Source organism: Gorilla gorilla, chromosome 11 (genome assembly GCF_029281585.2).
Source record: "Gorilla gorilla gorilla isolate KB3781 chromosome 11, NHGRI_mGorGor1-v2.1_pri, whole genome shotgun sequence".
Taxonomy (NCBI): Eukaryota; Metazoa; Chordata; class Mammalia; order Primates; family Hominidae; genus Gorilla; species Gorilla gorilla.
Genome location: NC_073235.2, coordinates 115888411 through 115905155, shown reverse-complemented (window position 1 = coordinate 115905155; position 16745 = coordinate 115888411). Strand labels below are relative to the sequence as shown.

Genomic DNA, 16745 nt, shown 5'->3' with positions numbered 1-16745 from the left:
ACACTGGTCTCTTCCACTGCTGCATTTGTAGGTAGTGTTTACTGCCAGCAGTAGCAGCATCTTTATTAAGAACTGGAGTGAAACATATAGCTAATTATATTTTACATGATTTCCCAAAGCTACTATAGACAGAAATCATTTTGTAATCCTTGCCATCACTGCAGAGCCAACGTACACAGTCTCAATCTAAAATCTAGCCTGGATCTTCCATTTTACATTTCCATAAGTAAAATCAACATTTTATTTATTAAGTTGAAATAAAAATACTGTAAATAGCAAATATCATAGTCTTGGTCCCTTTCTTAGGAAGGCCAGTTTAAATAAGTTAACTGAATAATACAGACAAAAATGGAAGGTAGCTGGCATGCTTGTGGTCACATTCCCTTTTGCCAATTGCTCCCTGCAGTTTTTACCACACAGTCTTCATGAGGACTCAGAATTCTTATTAATATCCTATACCAGGGAGCCACTACCAATTCAACAGAATTGGCAAGAGTGGAAATGTACTGGCCACCCCTGTCCTACATAGCTGTTGCATATCTTCTACCTTCATAACTGGAAAATAACTTTTGTTCAGCATATAAGACTCAGTGCTCATGGCAGCTGGTGGTATAAGTCTTTCCAACTTCTAAGCCAGGAGATCCAAAGATATGGACTCTACACGTGATATTTCTATCTGAAAATATAAAGGCTAGAGATTAAGATATTTATCTACAGGCTTGCTACTTCAATTACAGTCCTTAGACCAGCAGCAACTGCAGCACCAGGAAGCTTCTTAGCAATGCAGAATCTCAGCCCCCTTGCCAGACTAATAAGTCTGAATTATTGAATTAGAATATTTATTTAAAGCTCCACAGGTGAGTCATATGCACATTAACGCCTGACTAAAGGACACAGAGCAAAACACATTTTTTTTCTCTCCAAATAGCCTATGACTTTTACACAAGTAAATATCAACACTCTGGATTTAGTAACATAGTTCTTAGTCTGTCTATACGCAGGTTGTGTATCCTTTTCATTTGAATATACATGGGGTATGTATGTTCTAATATCTAAGAACCCATGCACAAATTAAGTTCCAGTGATAAGAAATACACTGTTAGGGTTCAGAACAATTATAATACTACAAACATTTCAGAGAAGTACCATTTTATAACAGAAGAAAAAGTGGTTAACACATGTATCTAAGAGAATGTTAGTTTTAAAAAAGAAAAAGAAATCTATGCATCCACCTTTCTAAATGTTTTACTTACTCAACTACAATGTTTAGCTTTAAAAAAAAAAAGTTAAAAACCATACAGTAAATTTAAAAAAAGGAAAGGGCAGGTGCGGTGGCTCACGCCTGTAATCCCAGCACTTTGGGAGGCTGAGGCAGATGGATCACAAAGTCAGGAGATCGAGACCATCCTGGCTAACACAGTGAAACCCCGTCTCTACTGAAAATACCAAAAAAAAAAAAAAATTAGCCAGGTGTGGTGGCAGGCGCCTGTAGTCCCAGCTACTCGGGAGGCTGGGGCAGCAGAATGGCATGAATCCAGGAGGCGGAGCTTGCAGTGAGCCGAGATCGTGCCACTGCACTCCAGCCTGGGAGACAGAGCGAGACTCCATCTCAAAAAATAAAATAAAATAAGGAAAACTTCAATTTTAATTAAAGTTATCAGTGAACATTACTATGGCAATGAAAGACTAGATAGAACTGTTACTTAAGAAGACAGCAGCCTGGTACAGTGGCTCATGTCTGTAATCCCAGCACTTTGGGAGGCCAAGGCAGTAGGATGCCTTGAGCACAGGAGTTCGAGACCAATCTGAATAGCAGAGTGAGACCCCCGTCTCTACCAAAAACAAAATCAAACAAACAAAATTAGCTGGGTATGGTGCCGCACATCTGCAGTCCCCGCTACTCAGGAAGCTGAGGTGGGAAGATTGCTCAAGCCCAGGAGTTTGAAGTTGCAGTGAGCTATGATCATGCCACTGCACTCAAGCCTGGGTAGCAGAGCAATACCTCATCCCAAAAAAAATAATAGTTTTTTTTTAAAGGTAGCATGGTAGAAGTTAAGATATTTATCTACAGGCTTGCTACTTCAATTATAGTCCTCAGTATCTCAGATAAGGGCATCAGTCTAGTGTGATCCTCATATTTTGGGGTCTAGAGTCCTTAATTTTGGAGTTTCAGAAAGAGTTGGCTTTGGGACTCCATTCAGAGCTGATTAGCTTCACAGAACTGGCTTAAACTTACTGAACTCTCAGAAATTGCTGCTGGGGGTTGGGGAGCCTTTTTCATTGGCCAGTAAACTTACACCTACCATCTAAAAAGCCAAATCCTTAGTATTAGAATGCCCAGAGAGAGGAAATAATCAAAAGCTAGAGGAGCCAGATGTCCATATAGAGGTAGGTATGTAACAAAAACAATACCTTGAAGCTCCACTTTCCTAGGGTCCATGTATTCATTTACTATTCCTTGAACAAAGTCTCTGTAGACAAGGAACAACAAAGTCAATTAACCCTTAGCTTTCTTAGTATAAATTCATGCTGGCCTTCCAATTGGAACTAGGCAGTCCCAAATGTCTGCAGCCATACATTAATAGGCAGCCCTTCCTCACTACTACAGTTGAAAACCTCACCCAAGTTGTGTTGATTTCTAATAAGGGATTCATTCATTCACAAAAGACAATCAACCTTCTTTCCAGGTTCTGGAGATACCTACTTGACCCTTTACATATCTATCACATAGCTAAAATCTCACCTTATATTTTATAATGCTGCAAGTATTTTTCTAATGATGGGTTCTAGAGAGGATTCATATACTCCATAACTCAATTTCTTAGTGTTCTGACAATAGCTAAGAACAATGTATATTTGTATCTCACCTTGTTGAAGTCTAAAACATAAAAGCAATGATATTCTGGGTTCCTTAGAAGAGAAATAGGTGGCACTGTTATAGCTAGGAGATTACAGGGAAAGGGTGTTGCAGAGGTAAGAACTCTTCTTCCTGAACCCAGTGTGTAAACCATTATAAAGGACATGGGACTTTCATTAATGTCCCCCACAAGGTGGATCCTGGCTATGTTTCTGGTTTGGACATTAGTCTATTTATACTCTTCATAATTGAGTATTTAAAAGCAGAAAAGGGAGAGATTTCCTAAAGAATTCAGGTCAACTTCTTTCAAAGTCTTGCTCGATATTGATAGCTCATTGTCTAATGTACTAAGAGCATCTGTTGGGTGATAAATAAGGGAAATCTAGGCCAAATGCAGTAGATTAGAAGTGATTGAGTATATGTGTGAAGCAGAGGACATCAGATTTCTGATTCATCTGTGCATATTATAACTTTTATTTACCCACCACGATAGCTCAATTAAATTACCTGAAAGCAAAGACTTTAAACCAAAGGAAGTCTCACTTTGGCAACTATCATAATTGCCTTGAGAAACAATGTCAAACAACATTACACAGGCAACTCTTAATTAACCATGTGAAGAGTGCCCAGGGATACAGGAATAATTGGTATTCACAAGTAATCCTCAAACTTCATTTCAACTGAGAGTTGAAATGACTAAACGTCTTCCCTCAGCATGGAATATAGCAAAATAAACTGGTTAAATGTTTAACTGTGTATCCCCTGACTACCCTTTGGTTAAAATACAAAATAGCAGTCAGTCAACCAAAGAAAGAAGAAAAGCAAATGGGTTGGATAATTCACACAATGGTTAGTAAAATCCTAAAAAGTTACAGTTGCTTATATGTGTTAAAGTTCAAATAAGTGTGATTATTTGAAAAAGTCTTTGTAAGACAGGTTTGCAAACTGCTACATCTTGGCAGGTGTGACTCAGTGATCTCCCTGCAAATTAAGTAAACCTGATTTTCATTGCTGAAAGTTGTGTTATGTTAGACTCCTACCATTTATTTCACAAAGATGTTTGCAAAAAGTTACCTCATTGTGTCAATCTCATGTTAACAATTAAACTATGTGTTCACGGAAATAATTTTAATGCAAACAAAAATTACAAGATGCCTGGTTACCATTCAGTAGCAAGGGCACTGGATATAGATAAGCTTAGGAAGAATTAAGAAAATCGTTGTTAAAGAGGAATATCACTGGAAAAGACTGCCTGTTACATCTATGAAAACAGTATAAAACCTCATTTATGACACTAAAGCACCCATATATTTCTTTCAAATTCATTTCAAGCGATTCGAATTTCTATTCCTGTAAAAGTCGTTTTTGCACCCAATAAAATACTACATATTTTCTTTCATCTTTCAGCTAAATTCTTCAAAGCTCTCTGTAGTGTGGATGTGTACTGAGCCTGAGTCAGGACAGGTTAATCGGCTTGTCAAAGCTCACAAAATGAATCATTGCTGGATTTCTGAAATCTTGAATTAAACCTGGGGAGGATTACAGTTGGACAAACAAATAAGATTTGGCAGATTTTGGAGTTTCCTTGGTATCTTTAAGAACTGAACAGATAATCATCTCTTTCTTACCTCCCTGAATAAAGGAGTTAGATGTCTTTTTCTCATGAACCCTCCCTGTCTCCCTAGTAGGAATTAATCTATATAACTAGAGGAAGGAAGTTCTAAAGCCTTACACAAGAAATAGTGGACCTAATTATCCACACATTGTTATTCTTCTGGTACTTCCGATAAAAATCGCTAATCACCATCTGCTTTATTCCTAATATCTCTGAGCTGTGTAGCTCACCAGATCATTATTTATTTGCTCAAGAAAAAAAAAGCAACTATACTATTAGTATTTATTATTAAGTAGTCAAACTTGGAACTACTCAGGAAGATAATGCTATCAAAACTAAGCATTTAAGCATTAACTGGACCATCGAACAGGATCGTGGGTTGGGTATTCTGAGCTTCAGCTCCTTAAAGTCCAATGGCAGAGGTCTTTCCCTAGTCTCCTAACGTTCCTCCGTTGAATTTATTGGGACGGCTTTCTGAAAGATTGAGGGCTTATTTGGGAACCCCATGATTTGAAAGGAGGGTTGAAGCAATTTGTTGTGCTGTCTTAACATAAAAAGCAACCCTCCATCCAAAATGTACTGAGTGGTTACTAAGTATGAGGCCTTGGAAGGTCTCCCAACTCTTCTAACAGGTACAGGACACCCTGGGCTACTAAGGGCAAGAAATTCAGTGAGTGGCTCTCAGGAAGACTGTGGTGGCAAAAACAGCGCCTTGAAGTCCAACAGAGGCTCCTCCGGAGTGGCCCCAAGGCTCAAAAGGCGCCGCCAGTGGGAGGCCCTCGCCTTCGTCCCAACACCCATTACCCGCCCGCGCAGCGGGCCGCGCCTCCACGGGAAGGATACGCTCCAGGTAGTAGGCGCCCTCAGCCGCCACCGCGTCCGCCGTGTCCCTCGCGTCCCCGGCTGCCGTCAAACCCATGCCCGACGCCTCTTCCAGGACCCTCACGGCGGAGCTGGGCATCCCTCGCCGAGCAGCCATCTCTGGCGCTCCGGGCCCCCACCCCCAGCAGGCCCACAGCCGTCCCTAAGGGCAACAGCGAAGACGCTACCCAACGGCCCCCGGGAGCTCTCGCGAGATTCCGGCATCTCTCACCCCGCCCAACGGACCAGCCCCGGGCACGTAAGGGTTACCGGGAGTCCAGGGAGCTGTCGCCCTCCCGCGCCTCCCAGTTACCGTGGCAACGATGTTGCCTAGTTAACGCGAGAGCTCACGCGCAGCTCTGGGAGCCGACAAGATACAGTAAACAATTGGCTTGCATTGCACCTTCCTACCCAAGCAGCTTGGTTTTCTTTCGCTTTGACCCTATAATTTCTTTCCCACTTCGTTGTCGTCTCTGAATTACCTTTCTCTTGATTCTTGCCCATTAGCATCCTCCAATTTCAGATGTTTGTAGATCCCCAAGTGTTCCCAGGGAAAACTACTAGAAAAGGTGAGTTCTCAACACCTGGAATTTTTTAAAAAATGAAAAAATAAAGTTCTAGAAATCATAATAGAAAGACTGACCCAGGGGAGCTACCAGACGCTCCTCAGATGCTTAGCAATAAAGAACTATGGTGTTCAGCTTTGTCAATTCCTTTCTTATGATCTTTAATGCATTTAGCTGGACATCTGTTTTGAGTTTGGTTCCATATACTAAGACTTGGAATAGTATTTGTAGCATTGATTCTCGCCAAGGTAAAAACAGTTGCATAAAAATTATGAGCTACAAATTTGGTCCTGACAAATGTATATAGTTGACACTTGCCCCATCATGTATAGTCATTGCTGAGAGGATCTTCCTCAGGTTATATCGCGTATGTATCAGAAGCAAATTAAAGGCCCTTTTCCTTGCAAATATTTTTTTTTCCCTTAACTTTTATTTTAGGTTCAGGGGTACATGTGCAGGTAAGCTCATGTCGCAAGGGTTTGGTATATAACTTATTTCGTCACCCAGGTACTAAGTGTAGTACCCAATAGTTATTTTTTCTGATCTTCTCCCTCCTCCCACTCTCCTCCTCAAGTAGGCCCCAGTGTCTGTTGTTCCCTCTTTGTGTCCATTTGTTCTCATTATTTAGCTCCCACTTATAACTAAGAACATGCAGTATTTGGTTTTCTGTTCCTGCATTAGTTTGCTAAGGATAATGGCCTCCAGCTGCATTCATGTCCCTGAGAGGACATGATCTCATTCTTCTGTGGCTGCATAGTATTCCATGGTATATGTGTACCACATTTTCTTTATCCAGTCCGTTGATGGGCATTTAGGTTGAATCCATGTCTTTATCATGAATATCAGTGAACACGCATGTACATGTGTTTTTATGGTAGAACAATTTCTATTTCTTTGGGTATATACCCAGTAATGGGATTGCTAGGGCAAATGGTATTATTTTGCATTCTACATTTCTTGGTGAAAACTGGAAGCCAGTGATCCTATCAAAGCTCCCATTTATTATCAAAAGGTAGCAGTAACTTCCTAAGGAGGTGTTTGAGAGTACATGTGTCAGAGCCAGAGAGACAGCTTTCAGAGCCTGCTTCCATCACTTACTAGCTATGACACATTGGGCAAACTACTACTTAATGCCTCTAGGCCCCAGTTTCATCATTTGTAGAACAAAGACAACAATATTACCTACCTCAAAGTGCTGTTGCAAGGGGTAAAGCAACAAAAAGCATTAAGAACTTACCAGGAACATAGAACACACTAAGAAATGTTAGCTGTTATTTCTATTAAATGTGTTTGATATTGTTTTATTTTTTAGAATAATCAAGGGTCACAGATATAATAGTCGGGTAATTCATTCCTGGTACCTATTCTTTTACTACCCTACTCTTTGTCCTTGACTTCTCACATCAGACATTTCCTGAGTACTCATTAAATGCAAGGAACAATTACAGGAGGCTGAAAATACAGAAGAATTCTGACATTGGAGAATCCACTGCTTTTACAGAAAGCTTTCTCTTTATTTCGGAAGAAGGCATTACCTTATCTCTCAAGGTTGTTTCCTATAAATCCAGCCTTAACAAATGACCTGGGTAAGGAGTGGTCAAGGCCTTACATTTTTGGCATATCCAGCAAGACATGTAGGAACACAAAAGACATGAAGGATGGTCTCTCAGAGCGATTACTGTTTACTTTTATTTGTTTTTGTTTGTTACAATGGCTCATCTATTTCTGACTTTTTAGATGTAGTGTGTGATCTTCTACAGATGTTTGTCTCCTGCCTCTTCTGTATGACCTTAATTAAGTTCTCTGAGCCTTAGTTTCCTGTTCTGTAAACCGGAGATTTTAATACCTACCTTACTAAAATATGAAGACTAAATGAAATATGTAAAAAGCACTTAGAACCATGTCTGGTATATCAAATGTTTTCAGTAAATAATCGTTAATAAAATGTGCTTAAAATATTGAATGAATATGCAAGCTTAAATTAGATATTATATTTGGAAGAAACTTAAACATATAGAAACAATTTAAGATAAAACTTAAATATTTTTAGAAATATGCAGCACTCAGCCAGGCACGGTGGCTCACGCCTGTAATCCCAGCACTTTAGGAGGCCAAGGCAGACGGATCACAAGGTCAGGAGATCGAGACCATCCTTGATAACATAGTGAAACCCCATCTCTACGAAAAATACAAAAAATTAGCCGGGTGTGGTGGCACGTGCCTGTAGTCCCAGCTACTCAGGAGGCTGAGGCAGGAGAATCACTTGAACCCGGGAGGCAGAGGTTGCAGTGAGCTGAGATCACGCCACTGCACTCCAGCCTGGACAACAGAGCAAGACTCCATCTCAAAAAAAAAAAAGAAAGAAAGAAAGAAAAAGAAAGAAATATGCAGCACTCAAAAAAGGGAAAGAGTTTAATAGAGTCATATAAAATGAATAAACTATGACCAATATCCACTGCTTAATGTAGAGGAGAAATGGGAAAAAATTCTTCTCCAAAGAGTTCAAAAACAGAAGACTTATGACTGAAATAAGTATCATTAACTACACTCCTCAAAAAAATAAAAACCTGTAAGTCTAATTCTGTGAAGTTTTCAAGTAGCCAAAGTTTTAATTCAGAGTTACTTTTTTGATTATATCCATTTCATGGATTTCAAAATTGGAAGTCACCCAAGATATTTGTGGTTCAACTACAATTTGAAACACATTTCACAGGGACCTAAGCAGAAGTGGTTTTAAAAATTCCAATTAAAGCTATGTTAACATTTTCTTTTGTAAACCTTTTGGTCTCTACGATGGTCTGAAAAGCAATGAAATAAAAGCAAAAAATAATTTTAAGAAATATAAACAGAACCAATAATTGCCTTCAAGTAAAAACTTGATGCAACCTTTTAGGAGGACTGCTAATATCTTTAAACTAATATGTATTTTCAAGGAACAAATTTGAAAATAAATGTGTTACATTTGAATTTTTATTCTGTTAATAACTAGTTTAATTAAAAAGAAGTGTGAAGGCTTTACTGAGAAAGAACAAAAACTTCAGACCACAGTAATTGTTTGGTTTATAATGCCTTTGCATCGTATAATATTTCCTTTTTAATATACTGCACAAACTTCCTTGGAGTGGAAAAAAAGTGCCTTAATATTTTGATGAATGAACAGCAAACTATCTACTTTCCCTTTGAATGTGTTACTGAGAAAGGTAAATAAAGAAAACCAATGGAGACAGTAAAAATAAAGCAACAACCACAAAAGACAACAAATTTTATCTCCTCCCAGCCTAAATGCTCCGTTTATGTAAAAGTGAAATTATTTTAAAAAGCAAAACCAGAAAGGAAGCTGACAATGGATGTACTCTTTTTATTTGTAGTTTTAAAGCAGAAAATAATTACATGCAATAATACAGTAAAGTACTATTCAATTTTCAGAAGTTACGAGCGTTCATTTGCTATAGATAGAGCCCAAGCCATTTACTGATGCATCTCTTTATGAAAGTAACTATCTTATTTTCTTTCAAAACTTCACAGTAAGTGGTGGCCAATTTTAGATTTCTGAATTCATAGAAGTAGTACTAATTGACAATGGTGGAAAATTATCATTTCAAACATACAGCATATATATTTCACTTTTTCACCAACAACCACTGAAAATTCATTTCTCTAGTGTTCTGAGCCCATGTAGTTCAAACAGGGTCAATCCTCTGTCTCTGGCAAGGAACATATGTTCCAGGTTTAACCCAAAAGAATATCTCATTATTCTTGGCTACTGTGATCAGTTCTGAAGTTGGTATGTGTCTTAAAAGGAGCCAAATTAGATTTGGTAAGAATTTGTTGGAAATTTTGGGAGATTCTTACTCTGCCCCTTGGGACTTAGTTCTGGCATTGCTCCAGCATGATTGCAAGTATGAAGAAATTATCTATCTAAGAATTGAGTCAGCATGGAAGACCTGAGTGAAGAAAGAGAAAACTTGAGCCCAGATGCAATGACTTGAACCTGTAGTATACACACATTTATTTCTTTGCTCTATAAGCTAGAAGCAACAACACCCCCATTACAATGAGCACTTCAGATTTTAGGTTTTAACACCATTTTCTAATTAAAAGGATAGAGGGCTCCTTGGAGAGATGGCTGATTTTAGGGCTTGACTGGGAATAAACAAGATGAGCCTAGAGGATCTTACAGTTCCAGAAAGTAAAAAAGATCCCACCTCTAAAAAAAAAAAATCTCAAAGTGATGGACATAGGTCAAAGGGACACAGCAGCCAATTGTCCTAGGTGAAGCTAGGACAATTTGAGCAATCAAATTAATAAAGTAGTACTGAAATATAACTCAAAGTATAAAAGAAATATCTGTGAGTCCATACTGATACAAATAAATGATTAAATGATAAATAAATGAATGGAGAAGAATGGGCAAATCTCCTGTGATGAATAATTTCAAGTAATTTATGTAGATACTCTACATTCCAGGAGATGGAGCATAGCTGCACGTTCCTTAAGTATAGACTACACATAGGGAGTTTCTTGTATAGTAAAATCCCAACTTGACAGTGAGGAAAGCTGATAAACACCACCTCACCCAGGTGTTCAAGATTAATTTCAACAGTGATAAGTCATGTTGACAATATGTACTCTTGGTATGATGTAATGAGAATGGCACTTCATCTCTGTGATCTTACTCCCCAAAACCAATAACCGCAAATCAATCAAGAGATAACATCAGATAAATATCAACTGAGGGAAATTCTACAACATACCTTACCAGTACTTCTCAAAACTATCAACATCATTGTATTAGTCCATTTTCACACTGCTGATAAAGACATATGCAAGACTGAGCAATTTACAAAAGAAACAGGTTTAACTGGACTCACAGTTTCATGTGGCTGGGGAGGCCTCATAATCATGGCAGAAGTCAAGAAGGAGCAAGTAATTTCTTACATTGATGGTGGCAAGCAAGGAGAGCTAGTACAGGGAACTCCCGTTTTTAAAACCATCAGATCTCATGGGACTGATTCACTACCACAAGAACAGTATGGGAGAAACCACCCCCATGATTCAATTATCTCCCACCAGGTTCCTCCCACAACATGTGGGAATTATGGGAGTATAATTCAAGATGAGATTTGGACGGGGACAGAGCCAAACAATATCATTCCATCCCTGGCCCCTCCGAAATCTCATGTCCTCACATTTTAAAACCAATCATGCCTTCCTAACAGTCCCCTAAAGTCTTAACTCATTTCAGCAATAACCTAAAAGTCCACAGTACAAAGTATCATCTGACACAAGGCAAGTCCCTTCTACCTATGATCCTGTAAAATCAAAAGCAAGTTAGTTAATTCCTAGATACAGTGGGGTTACAGGGGTCGGGTAAATACAGCCATTCCAGATGAGAGACATTGGCCAAACAAAGGAGCTACAGGCTCCATGCAAGTCCAAACTCCAGCAGGGCAGTCAAATCTTAAAGCTCCAAAATGATCTCCTTTTACTCCATGTCTCACATCCAGGTCAAGCTGATGCAAGAGATGGGTTCCCATGGTCTTGGCCAGCTCCACTCCTGTGGCTTTGCAGGGTACAGTCTCCCTCCTGGCTGCTTTCATGTGCTGGCATTGAGTGTCTGCAGCTTTTCCAGGTGCACAGTGCAAGCTATCGGTGGATCTACCTTTCTGGGGTATGATGGACAGTGGCCCTCTTCTTAACGGCTCCACTAGGCAGTGCCCCAGTAGGGACTGTGTGTGGGGGCCCTGACCCCACAATTCCCTTCTGCACTGCCCTAGCAGAGGTTCTCCATGAGAGTCCCGCCCCTGCAGCAAACTTCTGCGTGGACGTCCAGGCGTTTCCATGCATCCTCTGAGACCTAGGTGGAGGTTCCCAAACCCCAATTCTTGACTTCTGTGCACAGGCAGGCTCAACACCATACAGAAGCTGCCAAGGCTTCAGGTTTGCACCCTGTGAAGCCATGGCCCAAGCTCTACTTTGGCCCCTTTCAGCCATGGCTAGAGCAGCTGGGACACAGGGCACCAAGTCCCTAGACTGCACACAGCATGGGGACCCTGGGACTGGCCCTCAAAACCACTTTTTCCTCCTATACTTCCAGGCCTGTGATGGGAAGGGCTGCCGTGAAGACCTCTGACATGCCCTGGAGGCATTTTTCCTATTGTCTTGGGGATTAACATTCGGTTACTTGTTACTTATGCAAATTTCTGCAACTGGCTTGAATTTGTCCTCAGAAAATGGGATTTTTCTTTTCTATCACATTGTCAGGCTGCAAATTTTCCAAACATTTATGCTCTGCTTCCCTTATAAAACTGAATGCCTTTAACAGCACCCAAGTCACCTCTTGAATGCTTTCCTGCTTAGAAATTTCTTCTGCCAGATACCCTAAATTATCTCTCTCAAGTTCAAAGTTCAACAAATCTCTAGGGCAGGGGCAAAATGCCACTAATCTCTTTATTAAAACATAACAAGAGCCACCTTTGCTCCAGTTCCCAACAAGGTCCTCATCTCCATCTGAGATTACCTCAGCCTAGATTTCATTGTCCATATTGCTATCAGCATTTTGGGCAAAGCCATTCAACAAGTCTCTAGGAAGTTCCAAACTCTCCCACATTTTCCTGTCTTCTGAGCCCTCCAAGCTGTTCCAACCTCTGCCTGTTACCGAGTTCCAAAGTTGCTTTCACATTTTTGGCTATCTTTTCAGCAACACCCCACTCCTGGAACCAATTTACTGTATTAGTCTGTTTTCATGCTGCTAATAAAAACATACCTGAGACTGGGCAATTTACAAAATAAAGAGATTTAATTGGACTCACAGTTCCACGTGGCTGAGGAGGCCTCAGAATCATGGTGGAAGGCAAGGAGGAACAAGTCACATCTTATATCAATGTCAGCAGGCAAAGAGAGCTTGTGCAGCGAACTCCTGTTTTGAAAACCATCAGATCTTGTGTGACTTATTCACTACCACAAGAACAGTATGGGGGAAACCACCCCCATGATTTAATTTTCTCCCACAGAATTCTTCCCTCAACATGTGGGAATTATGGGAGTACAATTCAAGATGATATTTGGGTGGGGACACAGCCAAACCATATCAATCATCAAACAAGAAAAGTGAGAAACTTTCACAACCAAGAGATCCCTAAAGAGGTATGCTGACTGGATGTAATGTGGGATCCTAGGGCAAAAAGAATATTATGTAAAAACGAAGGATATCTGAATAAAGTATTGACTTTATTTAGTTAATAATAATGTGTCAATAATGGTTCATTAGATGTAACAAATGCACCATATTGATGTAAGATGTTCAAAGTAGGGAAAACTGAATATGAGTATATGAGAACTTTCTTTATCTTTGCAACTTCTTGGTACATCTAAAACTATTCTGAAATAAAAAAATTTTTAAAGAGTTGCTTGAACCTTTATTCTAGCATTTCCTTAAACAAGCGTCACCATTGACCTTTCTTTTAAAACAATAAATTCCTTTTGCTTAAGTCAGTTTCTGTTGGGCTTGCTGTCACTTGCAATTCAACAAGACCTCCTGGTAAATTGACTCTGTATGGAATCACCATTACTTCCATACTATTTCAAGATTTGTTTTGCTGCTAAGGGTTTTTTCCTAAAACTATCTGATATACAATAACATTGTATTGTGTACTTTAAAATGTGTTGAGAGGGTAGACCTCATATTCAGTGTTCTTACCACACATAAAAGGGCTAATATGATGTGCCTTTGTGAATTTAGACCTGAAAGTGCTATTCTCATGATACAGATGAAAAAATATGGTTTGTTTTCACACATAGGAGAAAACTGAATGGGCTACCTCTGAAGTCCAGGGCACCCTCCTCTATCTTGTTCACTTCCTCATCAGGCACTATCTATGGACTGAGAAGAGAAGGACTTTAAAAGAGTGGTAAAGAAAGCAACAAAGACAATGACTGGAAAGACAGAAGAATTGTGCAGAGAAAGAGGCAGATAGAAATGGAAGTCTGTTGTTCCCCTCTATGTGTCTATGTGTTTTCATCATTTTGCTCCCACTGATACGTGAGATCATGCCACATTTGGTTTTCTGTTCCTGTGTTAGTTTGGTAAGGATAATGTCCTCCAGCTCTATCCATGTCCTTGCAAAGAACGTGATCTCATTCTTTTTAATGGGTGTAAAGTATTCCATGGTGTATATGTACCACAACACCCCTGAACTTAACTTAAAAGTTAAAAATAAAAAATAAAAAAGGAAAAGCTGAGTTAAGCTATACTATCTTTGTAACTCTTCTGTAAATCTAAAATTCTATCAAAATAAAAAGTTTTAAATGTATTTAAAAAAGAAATGGAAGTCTGACTTGGGAAAGCATTATGACAATTCTAGCAGTGAACATTTAACACACATCTAATGCCCACTTTGAGCAGTGGAGACTTGCTTAAGAAAATTCCACTGTTCGATATGCAGTGGGGTATACAGCAATTTCCAAGACAGTCTTGCTGGAGAGAGCCTTCTTCCAGCCATTGCAAGTTCTCCTGATCCTCAACTGTCACATCCTATACTTGAAACAGAGTAGATTTATCTAAAGTATTGTGTAATCCCTGATTGACTTTAACATGTCTTAGCATGTCTACAATTATGCATATTACCTGAAAGAAGAAAGAGAGAGACAGAAATAGGGAGGAAGGAAGGAAGGAAAGAAAGGAGAAGAAAAAAATTTTTTCTAAGCACATAATGCAATGCTCAATTCTTTGTGGATAATGGGAAGCAGAGTTTGAATTGTTCCCTTTATAAAAGATAACTCATTTTAGCTCCATTTCCTTCCTGGAGGTAGGAAAGCAAGTTTGGTAGTGAAGAGGCCAGTTAGTACATTGTATCCAGGCTGGTCAGATCCTGGGACTGTTGAGACAGATTCTTGTGCACAGAACCACACAAATCAGAGATTCAGAAAACATGAGAATAATGAAAGCTAAGACCCATATGTGAAATACATAAGGGTTAGTCAGATTTTAATTAAAAATGTACTATTTTTTTAGAGACAGGGTCTCCCTCTGTCACCCAGGATGGAATGCAGTGGCCTGATCATAACTCACTGTAGCCTCAAATTTATGAGCCCAAGGAAGCCTCCCACCTCAACCTCCTGAGTAGCTGGAATAGCTGAGACTACAGATGCATGCCACAATGCCCAGCTTTTTCTTTTCTTTTTCTTTTTTTTTTTCTTTTTTTTTTTTTTTTTGAGACAGGATCTTACTACATTACCCAGGCTGGTCTTGAACTCCTGGCCTCAAGTAATCCTCACACCTTGGCCCTCTAAATTGCTGGGATTATAGGCGTGGGCTACCATGCCAGGCCCCCCAAAAATATATTTTTTTATGATAAGCCACTTCTGCAGTTCAATATGTGTACTTGCTTTAAACCCTACTTTGAATCTAAATTACTTCCTTGATGTTAATTGAGTTAAGGTCTAGAGGTACCCTCCTACCTGACACAGACACACCCTGATTTTCAGGACTTACGTATTTCATAAATCCTTATCGATAACTTTATAAATTAATTAGGCACAAGCAGATGATTGTAAAGTTTTCATAAAATTTGTAGAAGAAAAATAATTTGTGTTTATAAGAATATCACAGGAACTTTAGAGACAGTAGTTGCTGATGACAAACTAGAGCAGGAGAAAGGTTTCCTGAGACAAGGATGGTACAATTATGCTGACAGCTATGAAGGCTCCAATTTTCCCTACTTTAGCTACAACCTATGAAAACTGACATCCTATCAATATTCCCTAGCATTACTCTTGCATTTACAGCACAATGTTATTTTTAAATTCTTTAATAATTCCAATATCCAGACAAAGTTTACTTATGTAAATCTACCCATTCATTACCATTTTTTCATATTTACCTACTTTAAACAGTCAATGCTTTGGAATCTTTTTTTGTTTTTACATAGAAACATTTGAAACATTAAAAAAGAAATAGAATATAAAATATTCAGATGAGTGAACTTAGCAGCCAGGGAACATTTGAATAAGGATGATTGTTCCCAGAGACTGAGACAGTTGAAAATTATTGCCGGTTGAGCACGAATTTTTAATAAACATCCCAGAAAATCCAATGGCTAATCGATTATAAACTTGAATTTAGAGGGAAATAAATATTCTATTTTCTAAGAAAGCTTCAGTCATGAAAAACTGCCTCTCTTTGGTAAGATTACTCACTATTTTGGCTTCTGAGAGAGAAGTAATGTGGAAAGTGTGTCTGAGACACTGTCTTTCTACCTGACCTTACTGTGAAGGGCACTCAGCAAATTGCCCTCTACCACTCAAAGCACTCCCATACCACTGTTACCCATATAGTTATGCCTAAGCTCTGCTGATACCACCCACATGAAGGCATCTACTTCTTGGTGTAGTGAGCGGGCACAAGATAAAGTCTTAAATTAGGAGCAATTTCATGATATTTGCTAGTTTTCCAGTGCTGAGACTATTAGAACAATAACAGCTAAAACATACTGGATGCTGTATCTGGAATGTTTTATTTGATCCCACAATAATCCTTTGAAGCAGTTGCTGAGGGAGCAGTGAGAAAACTCAGATGCAGACAAAATACATATCCTGCACAAACTACCTTGTTTAAGCAGTGCTGACTAAGATGTCTTCACCCCTAGGGCAAGCAATTGTCTCTGATGCGAGAGGATTAGCCTGGTAGTGAGGCTCACCAATATCCCTCCTCACCCTTTCCATCTTGGAAACACTTTTCCTCTTACTTTTGGTCTTTGCATACAGTAGAGAAAACCGCTCCCTTGGAAATAACCTGTTCCTTTGGGGTTAGGATGTTCTATCACATTAATCTACACTAAACTCTAAA

At 39.2% G+C, this 16745-nt stretch overlaps 1 protein-coding gene and 1 long non-coding RNA gene across 7 annotated transcripts in view; one reads left to right on the top strand and one right to left on the bottom strand.

Moving 5' to 3' along the window:
* The window catches only part of SPAG16 (sperm associated antigen 16), a 1164663-nt gene extending 1159107 nt beyond the window's left edge, over window positions 1-5556 (bottom strand). For 4 of the 6 annotated variants that reach the window (XR_008677798.1, XM_055380495.1, XM_019022691.3 and 1 more), the window contains exon 1: window positions 5316-5521. Coding sequence is in view for 4 of the 6 variants with exons in the window: in XM_055380495.1 (XP_055236470.1) it covers window positions 5316-5451 (136 nt within the window). In the remaining 2 variants the exon portion in view is untranslated. Of the gene's footprint in view, window positions 1-5315 lie in introns of all 6 variants that reach the window. The other 2 variants (XM_019022690.4, XM_055380496.1) reach the window with 2 other exon arrangements.
* Window positions 5557-5564: 8 nt separating this feature from the next.
* LOC134756674 (uncharacterized) lies at window positions 5565-14151 on the top strand. Its single transcript, XR_010129694.1, has 2 exons — window positions 5565-5902; window positions 13700-14151. It is a non-coding gene; the product is annotated as an uncharacterized lncRNA (long non-coding RNA).
* The last annotated feature ends 2594 nt before the right edge of the window (window positions 14152-16745 follow it).